The sequence below is a fragment of the Protopterus annectens genome, chromosome 7.part0, assembly GCF_019279795.1.
Source record: "Protopterus annectens isolate FY-2018-M chromosome 7.part0, PAN1.0, whole genome shotgun sequence".
NCBI classification, from domain to species: domain Eukaryota; kingdom Metazoa; phylum Chordata; order Ceratodontiformes; family Protopteridae; genus Protopterus; species Protopterus annectens.
In genome coordinates this window covers 1,053,068,384-1,053,082,350 of record NC_056739.1, presented here as the reverse complement: position 1 = coordinate 1,053,082,350, position 13,967 = coordinate 1,053,068,384, and the positions used below count along the sequence as shown (strand labels likewise).

At 45.8% G+C, this 13,967-nt stretch overlaps 1 protein-coding gene across 6 annotated transcripts in view; it reads left to right on the top strand.

The window, feature by feature from the left end:
* Positions 1-13,967, top strand: part of LOC122806846 (cyclin-dependent kinase 17-like) — a 2,140,137-nt gene that overhangs the window by 1,589,945 nt on the left and 536,225 nt on the right. For all 6 annotated transcript variants that reach the window (XM_044077605.1, XM_044077600.1, XM_044077601.1 and 3 more), the window contains one exon: positions 2,036-2,130. In XM_044077605.1, the coding sequence (XP_043933540.1) occupies positions 2,036-2,130 (95 nt within the window). The remainder of the gene's footprint in view (positions 1-2,035; positions 2,131-13,967) is intronic.

Genomic DNA, 13,967 nt, shown 5'->3' with positions numbered 1-13,967 from the left:
AGCCTTTGCCCCTTCTGGCATTTTGGCATGGGATTCATGGATTTAAATTTATTTACTTGCATTTACTTTTTGTCCTGCTTGGTCACCAAGCCTTAGCCATTGCTTGTGAATATTCGTGTATCCACATGATGTCCTGCACTTTGCATTGCAGGAAACTCCTCTTCTGAAATGCGCACCACAGAAGTCCCTTCAAAACAGCTGTACAAAGTTCTCCCTTAGATCAAAATGTCTTGCTTAGATAAAAGGAAACACACTTAGCACCATCTTTGGTCAACAACAAACTCCTGACTCTTAACATTAAATCCATGTGTAGTAAACTAAAAGAGCCTTTACATAAATGTTGATGGCAAATAAAAAAACAAAACAAAACAAAAAAAAAACACATGCTTGGTTTTATTTTGCCCATTTATTGGATAAGCAGTGGGTCCAGTTTAACAATGTAACCTTTCCCATGCCCTCATGTATTCCTGAATGCTGTAGTATACTAGATTGTTGACTTTCAAGTGAAGGATCTTGTACATTTTGAAGAAGAGGTCATGTTTTCTTAGCCTTTCAGCTTTACGTGTAGTGTAAGTTAGTTTGGAGTGTTAATAATCCCTGCCATTATCCATATATATCCTGAATTTGACTTCACCATAAAAGTGTCCTAACTCCTTTGATCCTACAGTCGATTCAAGGATAAGATATTGGATAGTTAAAGGACTTGGCAGCAGCACCTATGTAAGTCTTGCTGTAACCCATCACTGCTTTTGTGGAGTTCTACTCCAGAAAATACAGCTAGCTTAGTATGTACTTACTAATAAAAGACCAGGATAGAGCCATTGAACTCATCATGCCCCTTGCCCTTTGTGAGTTCGGTTTACCACTTTGTTTTAATAGGCAGGAGTGTTAGTGGCAGAGTTCTATTAGTGTGGGAATTCACAAGCTGACAGAGAACTACCCTGCTGTCTGCACTGTGAGGAATTAAACAGTCTTGCTTTCTTATATGTGAGGCAGATAGGCTTGTAAAAACTGTTTAGCCATTTGCTTTCTCTTCTTCCTACTCATTGTACATAATCCTACTGCAGTGAAACATGTACTTAATTTCAGCTTCTAGGGCAGAGTTCAGGAGGAGTAATAGGAACTGTTCTTGCTATGTGCTGGAGGTCTTTTGGGAAAAACAGCCATTTCCAGGAGTATTTTGGCTTATGTGCCCTCAGAGTTTCTCATGATTTCCTGGAAGTCTTTTGTCCTCCAGTCATTTCCTTGTGGAACTGGAGAATGTGTACTTTCTGATACTTTAACCATCACTTCAGTCCTCCTATAGTCAGGTTTTTCAGATGTACTTCTGCTCACCCGGAAATGTGTACAGCTGTTTGACAACATGATGCATCGGTGGCATTTGGGGATGTTTGTAGCGTGGGATGGTTTAAAAGCCACATAGCTCACTGCTGTTTATTGATGTTATCTGCATAAGTTTTTGTTGTTTTGTCCCCAGTGTGAGACTTCCTTGGTTACTTGTTCACTTTCCTGTTTGCTGTGATGAGATCTTTAGAAGTTTGGATGAAAGCTTCCAGGGTGCTTTGAATCTAAAATGGAGAAAAACAGCCAGCCAGTGGTGCAGAGGAAGCCATCAGTCAGGGAATGAATGGTCTGTAGAAGTCTTGCTTGCTTGTTCTGTAGAGTACCTGGCTATAACCCCCCCCCCCCAAAAAAAAAAAAAAAAAGAACTGGAGTGTTGAAGGTAGGAGAGCCATTGGGTAAGACCTAGTGGACAGTACAAAAAAGTGATATTCATTCTCAGTTTATTTTATGAGAGACTGAGTAAAACTGTAAATATTTAAGTTCTGTATGCCTTATTGTACAGAAACATCGATATCAACAGTAGAGAAGTACTGCTTGACCCCACATGGCCTGGATGTTTTCATTCTGGCTGGTTAAGATGCATAAGAATGTTTATGTTTGCAAAAATATATTGTTTAAAATCCAGCAGGAATGAACAAATATTAAAAAATAGCAAGTAATTTTTTGTTTACATTTTTTTTTTAATCTCCAGTTTCCCTTTTAAAGGACCTCAAGCATAACAACATAGTTACACTGCATGACATCATCCATACTGAAAAGTCTCTAACGCTGGTGTTTGAGTACTTGGTAAGAATTTTCTCAAAATTCTTTTCATAGTAGCATGGGGCATGTTTGGGATGAATTACAACATGGAATATGGAACTGAGATTTGCATGACATGTTCCTTCATCAAGAACAGTGATTTTTTTTTTGTTGTTATTATTATTGTTACTGTTTAGGTGTAATAGTTTGTTTTAAAAACTAGCAAGCTACTCATCTGTTGGTCATTGTGAAGTTATGCCAAGATGGTATACCACTGGGCTTTTAAGTACAAGCAGCTGTGGTCATTTGTAAAGCCAAGGCTAGTTTATTTAAGACTGTAAAGCTAACCATAAAGCTGATTAGTTCCCTTAAAAAAAAAAAAAAAAGACATGCAGCTGCATTTCATATTCATATACAGCAGGACAGATCTGACAATGAAGGCACTCATTCGTGGGTTCTGTGGATTCATCTCACCACCAGTTAACATTTGGAATTTTCAAACAGGAATTTGCATGCTCTGGGACGGGTGTCCATGATGATGTATGCGTTGACATCGTATCTTTACTCATCTCTTGTGCCTGACAGTTTCTTTTTGCTTCCTGCTTCTTTTGGATCTTGACCCCTTGGTGTTTTTAGTAAACATTCCTGAATTTACATTTATTTATTTAACATTTATTTACTGGAAAAGTCCAACTTGAAGCTAAACCAATTTTCAGCAGAGACCCAGGGAGAACCCTTCCAGACACATGTCTTTGTAACGTGGGAGGAAACCGGAGCACCTAGAGAAAACCTACATGAACGCAGGGAAGACATGCAGACTCTGCTCAGAAGGCACCCCAGCCGAGAATTGAACCGGAGAACCTCTTGCTGTGAGGCAACAATGCTACCGCTGCACCAGTGCGCCGTCCATGCCCTTATTGGTTTGAATATTTGCTGACTATTGAAACTCGTATGTATTCTTCACCTGATGATGGAAGGAGACTTCTCACATGTGGTATGGGAAGGTTGCTTTTGATGTGTAGTGCATATTCCTGAGTTTTTTCTCTTGAGCTTTCATGCAGAGGGCTGACTGCATCCTTCCCCTCCCAGGATAAGTCGTATTATTTGACTTCTGAGTGTTTGCAGGGAATTGGGATCACCCCCCCCCCCCCAAGTAATGGGACTAGATACCAGTCTAGCCTTCAGTTTTGGCAGTGAGTAAGACCCTTGACAGGCATAACGTTTGCTTCCACTTTGAGGCCAGTTGCTTTGCCTATTCCACAATTAATCATTCTGGCCCCTGAGTCCATCTAGCCTGATCTCTAGGAGTGCTTCTTGGGTAACCCGGTCATGGATTGGGGTACTCGGGGCTAATGGTTCATGTCTGCACATTTTCCCTCAGTACCAACAGAGTTCATCAGCTTTTTGAAGAGATTCCACAGGGAGACAACTTTACCAGGATCTCTGGCCACTCTGGGTATAAGTTTGAAGCTAGAGCTGTGAATGAGAAGTTATGTACCTACCATAACGTTCCATGGTAGTTGTCTTCTTCTCACCTTCTTTCTTGCTGGATGGGTTCGGAGCTGACCCTCGGCTCCAACTCTGCCTATACTAAAGCTCGAGAGCTATTTTTACTGGCTTGAGGCTACCCTATATCCCACAATGCTAGGCGCTAACTACCCAGATCTCGTTTGATAGCTGAAACCATAGCAGTTCTGATCTCCAAAATAAGGAGAAGAGGAAACCTCACTCGTAAGTCACCTAGACCTATAGCTACCAGTAAGGATAGTCAAGGGGGCTAATACTGAGGCAGGAAGAAGATTCCCAAGGATCCTTAGGTCTGTCCAGGCTAGGGGGATGGGGGGTGGGACGCAAGAAAGAAGGCGAGAAGAAGACAACTAACATGGAACGTTATGGTAGGTACATAACTTCTCAATGTTAAGTTGTCAATCTTGCCTTCATTCTTGCTGGATGGGACCACGTCCCTAGCACCTTCACCCTGGGTGGCTCATTGGAACAGACTCTTGAGAACGGTGGAACCAAAATTAGCCCGGCTTCGGGAGGCCATGTCTAATTTGTAATGAGAGATAAAGGTATGAGGAGAGGCCCATGTGGCTGCCACACAAATGGAATCTATTGGTAATCTAGCCTGAAAAGCTATTGACGTGGCTAATGCTCTAGTTGAGTGAGCCCTGGGCCTTGACGGTAGCTTTTGGCGTCTGAGGTCATAGATGAAAGTAATCACAGAGGTCAGCCATCTAGAAAGGGTTACTTTGGAAACTGGTAGGCCTTTCTTCCCTGCCGCATAAGATAGGAAGAGCTGCTCAGATTTCCTAGCTTGCTTGGTTCTATCCAGATAGTAATGGAACTGACGATGAACGTCCAGAAAATGCAGCTTTTGTTCCGCTCTGTTGGAGTAGTTGGGGAAGAAAACTGGGAGATCGATAGTCTGGTATAGATTCGCCTCAGAAGAAACCTTGGGTAAAAAGGACGGGTTAGTCCAGAGGCACACTCTGTCTTTATGGAAAACTAGATAAGGTGGACGAGTGCAAAGGGCATGAAGTTCTGATACCCTTCTCGCAGATGTTATGGCGACTAGAAAAAGAGTCTTCCAAGAGAGCAATTTCAAGGAGCAGGAAGCCGCAGGTTCAAAGGGGGGAAGAATCAAGGAAGTTAGAACCAAATTTAAGTCCCACTGCGGTGGGGGGGGGGTTCTCTGATTGGGGGCTTAAGCAAAAAGATACCTTTAAGAAAGGTTTTACAAAGCTTATGGGACATGATACTGGAGTCCGAAAAGCCTACATGAAAGTTCGAAATAGCCGCTAACTGTACTCTGATGGTGGAGGAAGAAGACTCTGAGTGAAACAGTTTGGCTAGGAAGTCTAGGACTGATTGGATAGGGGCAGTAAAAGGATCCGTATTTCTAGCTCCTGCCCAGAAGGAAAAACGCTTCCACTTGCTGGCATAAATCCTTCTGGTAGATGACTTTAGGGAAGCTATAAGTATGTCACGCACAGAATGGGAAATAAGGGGAAGCCTGGCTAGGGTTGGAATTGGATCAACCAAGCTGTGAGGTTGAGAGATTGGAGGGAGTGGTGCAGCTGTCCCGACTGATGGGTCAAGAGATCTGGCACTGGGTCCAGATGCCAGGGCTGCCCCAAGAGGTAACGATGCAGGAACGGAAACCATATCTGTCGAGGCTTGTAAGGAGCAATGAGGATCATGGTGGCTCTCAAGGTGGTAGCTTTCTGAATCAATTGAGTGATTAATGGAAAGGGGGGAAAAGCATACAGAAGTCCCCAGGGCCAATCGTGGACTAGAGCGTCTCTGGGGGGTGGCCGGGAAGAGAGAAGAGAGTGAAGAAGTCGAAGCACTTGCTGTTTTGAGGTGTTGCAAAAAGATCGCAGCAAGGTCGGTCCCATTTCTGAAAAATTTCTTCCACTTCTGCTTGTTTGAGAGACCACTCGTGTGGCATGAGAATGGCTCTGCTCAACCTGTCCGCTATGATGTTGGACTTCCCGGGGATGTGCGTTGCTATCAGAAACCGCTGAGAGGAGATCGCCCACTGCCAAAGTCTGAGTGCCTCTCGACATAAGGGATAGGACTTGGTTCCGCCCTGCTTGTTGATGTACCACACTACGGACATATTGTCCATCTGAACTGCAATAGTCCCGATGGGAAGAGAGTCCTGAAGGGCTTGCAATGCTAAAAGTACTGCTCTCATCTCCAAGACATTTATGTGCAGGTGGCACTCGAAAGGTTGCCATGTGCCCTGGACCATCCTGCCCTGAAAATGCCCCCCCCCCCCCCCCCCGATCAGGAGGCATCCGTTGTCACCGTGGTGACCGGGGGAGAAGGAACAAATGGTCTGCCCTGAAGGACTTGAGGGGAGACCATCCACCAAGAAAGGTGTTTCTTGCAAGACAGGGTTATTAAAATGTTGTGTGATATTGGAAGCTGTTGAAAGGACCACTGGGAAAAAAGCATCCACTGAAGGATCCGCATATGAAAGCGAGTTAGGGGAAGTAGAGTAATGGCTGCCGCTATGAGACCTAATACCTTCAGGACAAACCTGGCCTGGTTTTGTTGTTCTGAAGGAGGATGTGAACATGCCTGTGAATATCTAGAACTCTTTGCTCGGTTAGTTTTGCGGAGAACCGGACTGTGTCCAAGGTGGCGCCTATGAAGGTAATAGACTGACAAGGCGACAAGGCAGACTTTTCGAAATTTATGGAGATACCTAGCCCTTTGCAAGTATGAATGGTGTAATCTCTGGAGAGGAGAAGCTGACGCCTGGTGGTGGCAGTGAGGAGCCAGTCGTCTAGGTATGGAAACACCTGGAATCCTTGATGCCTCAGATGAGCCGTAATCGCTGCCATGGATTTGGTGAACACTCGGTGGGGGGGGCTGTAGTGAGACCAAAGGGCAGGGCTCTGAACTGATAGTGATTGGCTCCCAGCCGGAAGCAGAGAAACCTCCTGGAGCGCCTGTGCATCTTGATGTGGTAGTACGCGTCCTGAAGGTCTACTGAGCACATCCAATCGTCCTGACCCAGAAAGGGTAGAATGGACTGTAGCGTGACCATCCGGAACTTCGTTCTTCTTACAGACTTGTTTAGTCTGCTGAGATCCAATATTGGTCTCCAGTCCCCTGTCTTTTTTGGTACCAAAAAGAACTCTGAGTAGATTCCGGATCCTTGTTGGTCTGCTGGGACTGGCTGGATGGCTCTTTTTGTTAGCAGTTTTGATATTTCTAATACTGCTTGTTTCCTTAGACTGGGTGGAACATCTGGGAGGGGTCCTTTTGACTGAGTTGGGGTGTGGATAAAAGGAATTTTGTAACCCTTGGATATAATCGACTGTACACATTTGTCTTGGGTGAGTGAAAGCCAGGCTTCTGGGTACAGTGATAACCTTCCCCCGACTGCCTCCGAAGGCGGACAGTCGGGCAGCTTCTCAGGGATGCTGGAAGGGTTTGTCAGAAAGAGACTCTCTGCTACCCTGATTTTGCGGGCCTCCTCTGCCCCTAGGGTGGCGTATGTTATTGTCCCCCCCCCGCCTCTAGAGGGGAACTGACCTCTTGCGTCAGGTGCGACCTCTTGTGGTTTATGGAACCACATTTTCCCACCCTTCTGACCTTTAGGATATGGTCTAGACGGGGTGGAAAAACGGACTCCCACGGCAGAGAGAGTCTTGCCTTCTTGCTCGCATCGGGTCAAAGTATCCTTCACCTGAGGTCCAAACGAAGCTGAACCGTCAAAGGGGGAGTTAGTGAAGGACGCCTTAAAGGGGTCTGCAAAGTTACAAAGCATCCAGGCGTGACGCCGTAAGGCCACGCCTGTGCCTACAGCCGTACTCGCCCCATTGGCCGCATAGGAAATAAGCCGCATGGAGGAGTTGACAATGGAATTCAGGGTTGCCAGCTGGGAGTTTATTTTGTCCTGAGACCCCGCAGCTGTTCGATCCTGTAAGACCTCACCCACTTCTTTGAGCATGTCTCTTTGAAGGCGGGTGAAGTGGCACAGATAATTCAGCAACCGCATGACAAAGGTCACTGAAGAAAACATCCACTTGCCATACCTATCCATAGTCCTAGACTCCTTGTTAGGAGGATGGACAGGTACTGAAGGATCAGCCAGTTCCTTCTTAGTGGCTGCAGCCACCACCATGGCGTCAACCGGGACACCCTTGGCTAAAAACTGTTTGTCCGAAGGAGCTGTTATGAATTTTGAAGGCCTCTGTGGGGGTAGGTTCCATCGTATCAGGGGCCGTCCACGCCACCACTTCTATGATCAAAGGGCGGAGACACCCAGGAGGTGGAAGGGCGAGAGCCAAACGCCTCTAGGTAAACCGACTCATCCTCGGAAGGATTAAGGGTAGACCAGTTTCCCCTCTGCTTCAGGATCTCAAGGATGTCTGAAAAGGAGACATCCTCAGAAGGGGACCGTGGGGACCCTTCCGACTCATCCAAGTCGGTATCTGATGTAATGGACTCGGGAGTCCACATGCGTCCTCTTAAATTTCCTCTTCCGAGGGGGTTCCCCTGATGGATCAGGGGAAACCTCGGAAGAGGAGGATATTTTCAATGGGGAAACCTGAGGCGTTGGATCTCTACGGCCAGGAATGAGAGGGTGGGTAGAGACCGCAGCAGGCACTACAGAGGGAGGAGCTGAGGGAGCTGACCATGGAGCAGGCACAGGGGCCAGCACGCTCCTCATGACTTTGAAAGGCGCACCTATCAGGCAGGGTAGAAGGTCCCCGCTCCGAAGAGAGAAGGACCCCTCCCGACATCGAGAGGGACGGCTCCGAAGCCGATGTCGGGGCCGAACTTACCAGCGCCAAAGCTTTGAGAGGGAGAAAGGGGTCGGACAAGGGTCCGATGCCACTCGCCCCCTCGGAGCCGACGAGGAAGTCCATGTGCCCGGATCCCTCCAAGGATGGGACCATGGAAGAGACCGGAGCTGAAAGGTGAGGTATCGGCTCCGACGTGTCGACGGCCACGGCTCCCACAAGCTCCGGCTCCGAACTCAGAGGAAGAGTCAGAGGAGGAATCGAAGATGGGGTGGGAATAGCCACTATCTGTTGAGAAGGTCTATGGAGCATCTGGGCTAGTGCCTGAGACTTAAGAAGTCTACTAACCACCCTCTCGAGGTCATGGTCCGAGAGCCTGGAAGACCTAGAGGAATGGGTTTGATGGCTCCTCTCCGAGAGTAAGGGAGACCTCTGAGCTGAGTGAACAGATTCCAAGGACGGAGACCTGGACCGTTTACGGCTGGCAGATGGCACCGACACCACTATCGGCGCCGACTGAGTCCTAGAAACATCGGCTCCGGCTCGAGCCGATGTAGCAGCAGTCAGAGCACCACCAGTCCAAGGCTCTGAACACGGAGCCAATGGCTTGGATGGCTTTGAAGGCTTCCCTGACGATGACTTGGTCGGGGAACCTTCAGGCTTTAATAAGCCCCTCAAAATTAACTTATTTCTGCGTTCCTGCAGGACTCTTGGACTGAACGCATGACAGACAGAACAAGAGTCCTGCAGGTGCAGAGGGCCCAGGCAATAAGTGTGACCGTATGTCAGCGACATTTTCTGACAACACGAGTCACACTTCTTGAAGCCTGAGACCCTGGTGTCTTTAGACATCCTAAAAAGGACAAAAATACACACACACACACACACACACACACACACACACACACACACACACACACACACACACACACACACACACACACACACACACAAACACACACACACACACAAACACACACACACACACACACACACAAACACAAGCTAAGTCAGTCACACAACAATTTAAACTGACAATTTAAAGAAAGGGGAATAGGCCCAAAGGCCTAACCTTCTAACCAAACAATGGGTTAGGAAATTAAGGGATTAAGAGGGACCGGAAGGGAGATTAGCTATGAAGGGAAGCTAATGGGATGGTCGCTAACAAAAAACTAACTGAAAATCTGACTAAAAGGGAGAAATTCAAGAATTATAAAATCTAACCTGCAGAGCCGGTAATAAATGCAGCTGTAAGCGGCAAACGAGATCTGGGTAGTTAGCGCCTAGCATTGTGGGATATAGGGTAGCCCTCGAGCCGGTAAAAATAGCTCTCAAGATTTAGTATAGGCCAAGTCGGAGCCGAGGGTCGGCACTGAACCCATCCAGCAAGAATGAAGGCGAGATTGACAACTTAACATTATAGGATTTCACCCCCAACAATTTATTTTTTGTTTGTTCCTGCCTCAGTGTAATCCTTAGGCTGACACCTAGTGTACACTAATTGTGCTATTAGTGCAAACCCTTACTGAATCCCCTGTTTGTGGCTGTTGTACCATGTTGTCCAGCAACACCTGTTTGTGGTACTCCTTTCCCTTAGACTGTACTTGGAAGTCTGACTTTGGGGAATGTCGTCATTGAAGTGGGCAAGATCTCTGAGCACCCCATTTCCTCATCTCCCACAAAGGGTGGCTTTTGCTTTGGAAGGCTCTGTGGCTCATGATGTCTTTGTTTTAACCTCCGTCCCCTTCATAAGTTCCTCCTGGGAACTTGAGATTTTGGATAGTTTTGGTGTTCCTTTCTGGGAGCCAGCCTTTGAAGCTGCTTTCTTTGCAACCTGGCCATACCATTACCCGCTTCTCTGGCCACAAAGATGGGAAGTGTTAACTCATTCACTCCAGTAGAGCTCAGGAAGTTTGCACTGTAACTTCCAATGGGTGGAGCCTAAGCCTTTTGACAGAGTCAAATTGTCCTTGCATTTCAAACAAATATTCATATCCCTGGAACCATAGGGGTTGTAAAAGAAGTATAAATGGCAAACCCTTCAGTACAAACTTTTTTTATAGTGGTAGTACTGTTTAAGTTCTAGGTTTTAAACTGAATTTTCTAAGTCACAGTAAACATGTAACTATTATGTTTGTAATATTTTGTAAACTATTTACAATGTCTCAGCAACAACTCAAGTTACACACATACTGACAACAGCATTTTATTCATCTAGCTGAGAGCTTTCATATGAGGGTAAGGAGTTCTTTCTGCATTACTTGATTGTTGAGATATTTAGAAAAATGTGAAAATTATATCTGTATAAATTAATATCATAAAAATAGTTAATATCTCTTTACCTGCACTAGACAGAGGTCAAATGTTAATGAAGTTGAGTTTACAGTTGTGTAAGCGTTAAGACAAAATCTTTGAAAACCTTGTAAATAGCATGGTTTTGGAATTATTAATGCAAATATGAACAAGCAATATTTGATGCCTAGAGGCATCAGTAGGAGTTAACTGCAGTTGCACCTGGAGGCGGCACATAGGTGTAATGTTAATTATGGACCTCGACTGTTTGAAGTGATTTATTGTCTAAGCATCCCAAGATTGACTGCTGTATGGTCTTCATGAGCCACTGCTGGTGTCGTCTGTTAGTCAGGTTCCTGTGTGCCGTGTGACAGGGGGTCTAGAGCTTTGGACGCTTATGTAAAGATGATGTATTCTTCTGCTGTGTTGGTTTTTAGGATTCTCAACAGTCTCGTATCTTTCCAAATTCCAGTCCTTCATAGTAAAATCAGTACAGGGAATTTGAGGCCCTCCTCATAGTTGGAGATGCTGCTATAACCACATCTGTAGCCTTTCACGTGGGGTATCAGTTGTGCTGTTTTTAGGATCCATTGGGTGCTGTGGCTGGAGCTGTAGTCAAGGGGTGTGTGCATGGCTAAGATATTCCAAACTTGACAGCTGGCTTGGCTGCTATCTTTTTGGCACTCCCTTAAGGAAGTAGCAAACCCTAATGGGTTAGTTCTTTCCCAAATTTTGCTGAATGAGCTGATTTGGATTTGGACTTCAGTAATCCTCTGTTTTCTGCCAGTCTTATTCCTACCTGCTGTCTTGCTTTGTCTGTTCCTACTCCTTGCTGAAACTATTGACACAGACTCAGATGTGACCACCTGAGGAATTGGAGGCTGCCTTCTTTTCTGGTAGAGAGAAGGAGGATGTTCTTCGTGTTTCACTGTTGCAGTCATCACACTTGGGTTATCTGCCTGCAGGTAGCCCTCAGTCTTCCCAAATACCAGAGACTTAGTGTTTCTGAGTCGGATGCTGTCGCTCCAGGACTGTCGTCAGGTCATCAGGGGTATAAAAACAGGCAGCCGACGCCAGTACATCAGTCTTTCTTGCCAAGGAGCCTGAAGCAAAAGCAGTTTGCAAGTGCCAGTCGGCCACTACCTGAATTTTTGTTTACGAATTGAATAATCCTGACATCTTCTAAAGCTAAGCACCCCATTGGGGATCCTTTTTTCTTGCTCTAACCGATGTCAGAAAAAGTTAACAATTGCCTTGCCTGTAGGAAGCAAATACCTCACAGAGATTTTAATTTTTACTGCGTCACCTGTTTAGGCCTAGACCACGATGTACCTTGCTGTCGGTTTTGTGCCTTGTTTAACATCCAAACCATTCGTCGTTGGGCTCTTTGTCGCTAAATTCTTTTGCTCTCGATCTCCGTATTCTGAAATGGCTTTGGTAAGCCATCCGACCACCAATAATCCAAAAAAATGTAAGGATAAAGACAGAGACAGACCGCATAGGTCCAAAGCTGCCGATGACGCTTCCGTTAAGCTAGTCGCCAGTCCTCCATTACTCAATGGGGAGATTTCGCAGCCCCTGATGCCCGCTTCAGTGGATTTGCAGGCCTCTACTGAGATCCATTCGGAGTCTGGTATGCCGCGAGACACTTCTTCGACTATGGAACCTGCGGATGTCTCTACCTTGGATGGGTCCGGAGCTGCTGTGCAGGCACCGGCTTCTGAGGCAGATGTTCTAAGTGTTTCACTGTTGCAGTCATTACATTTGGGTAATCTGCTGGCAGGTTGCCCTCAGTCAGCCTGATTAACAAAGTTTTGAGTCCTGCGTCGGTTGCTGTCCCTTCTTCCATGACATCAGGTCGTCAGGGGTATAAAACATGCAGCCGACACCATTACATCAGTCTTTCTTGCCGCGCGGTGACCGAAGCAGAAGCATTCGCAAGTGCCGGTCGGCCGACTCCTGAAATTTTCGTTTTCAAGTTTCAGAACCGAAGTCTTCAACTGAAAGCTAAGTACCCCGTTGGGTAAACTTTTCCTTGCTCCTTACAGATGTCAGTAAAAGTTAATAATTGCATTACTTGTGGGAAGCAAATACCTCATAAGGATTTTTCATTTGTACTGTATTCCTTGCCTAGGCCCTGACCACAATGTACCTTGCTGTTGGTTTTGTGCTAAATTTAATCAACGCACAGTTAAACGTCAGTATATTTTTGCTTCTAAATATTTTGGCACTAGATTTAATTATCCAGAAATGTCGTCAGTTAGCAGTCCGACTTCCGGAATACCTAAAAAACACAAAGAAAAAGAGAGAGACAGACCATTGAGGTCCAAAGCTGATGATGCTTCTCCTAAGCCAGTCGCCAGTTCGCCGGTACTCAGTAAGGTGCTTTCGCAGCCCCTGATACCCACTACTTCTGATTCACAGGTGTCTACTGAGACCCATTTGGAGTCCGGTATGCCGCAAGATGCTTCAGTTATGGAACCCGCGGATGTCTCTACTTTAGATGGGTCCAGAGCTGCTGTGCAGGCACCAGCTTCTGACTGTGTTTTCAGGCCTGCAGATTTGTATATTAGACCGACTCCATCTTCAAAACTAAGGCCAAAATCTAAATCTATGTCTAAAAAAACGATGCCTGGGCCACATGTGCAGGCCCCTATGCCTAAAAAAACAAATTATCAAAATGGGTGAAGATTTAATTACTCTGATCAGGGGTAGCCAGCCCCCTCCTTCTAAGAGACTTAGGCAAGACATTGGTTATGAATCTTCTGAACAGGATTCTATTTCTTCTGACTCTTCTAATGAACAGGATTTGTCTATTCCTACTTATGAGGACTCTGATGCAGAAGACTCCATTCCTTCTGCTTCTCCCCCTGAGGATTTTTCCTTTTGGGGAAACTTTGCATACATAGGCCTTTGGCTATACCTCCTGTTCTAGACATTGCTGATGATGTTTTTTCAGAATCTTGCATGGCTCCTGATTCTCTGCCTCTGGCTCCTTGTAAGCCAGACAGATACTACAGGGTTCCTGACTCCCACAAATTCCTTTTCAAAAATCCTATTGCTGATCCTGAAACCATTTCTCGGGGTCCCAAGGGCATTAAGGCCTCTACTGCTAAAAATCCTACTCCTTCTGATAGAGATTCCAGGGCGCTGGATAGATGGGGTAAGAAGGTTTACACTTCTGCAACCTTGGCAATCGGAGCTTTAAACTGTCAATTTCATATGCTTAAATATCAACAGCATATCATGGGACTACTTAAAGAGAAAATGATGATCTCTAACTGTGTTTTGGGAAAAATTTAAAAGGGAAAAAATTTTTTT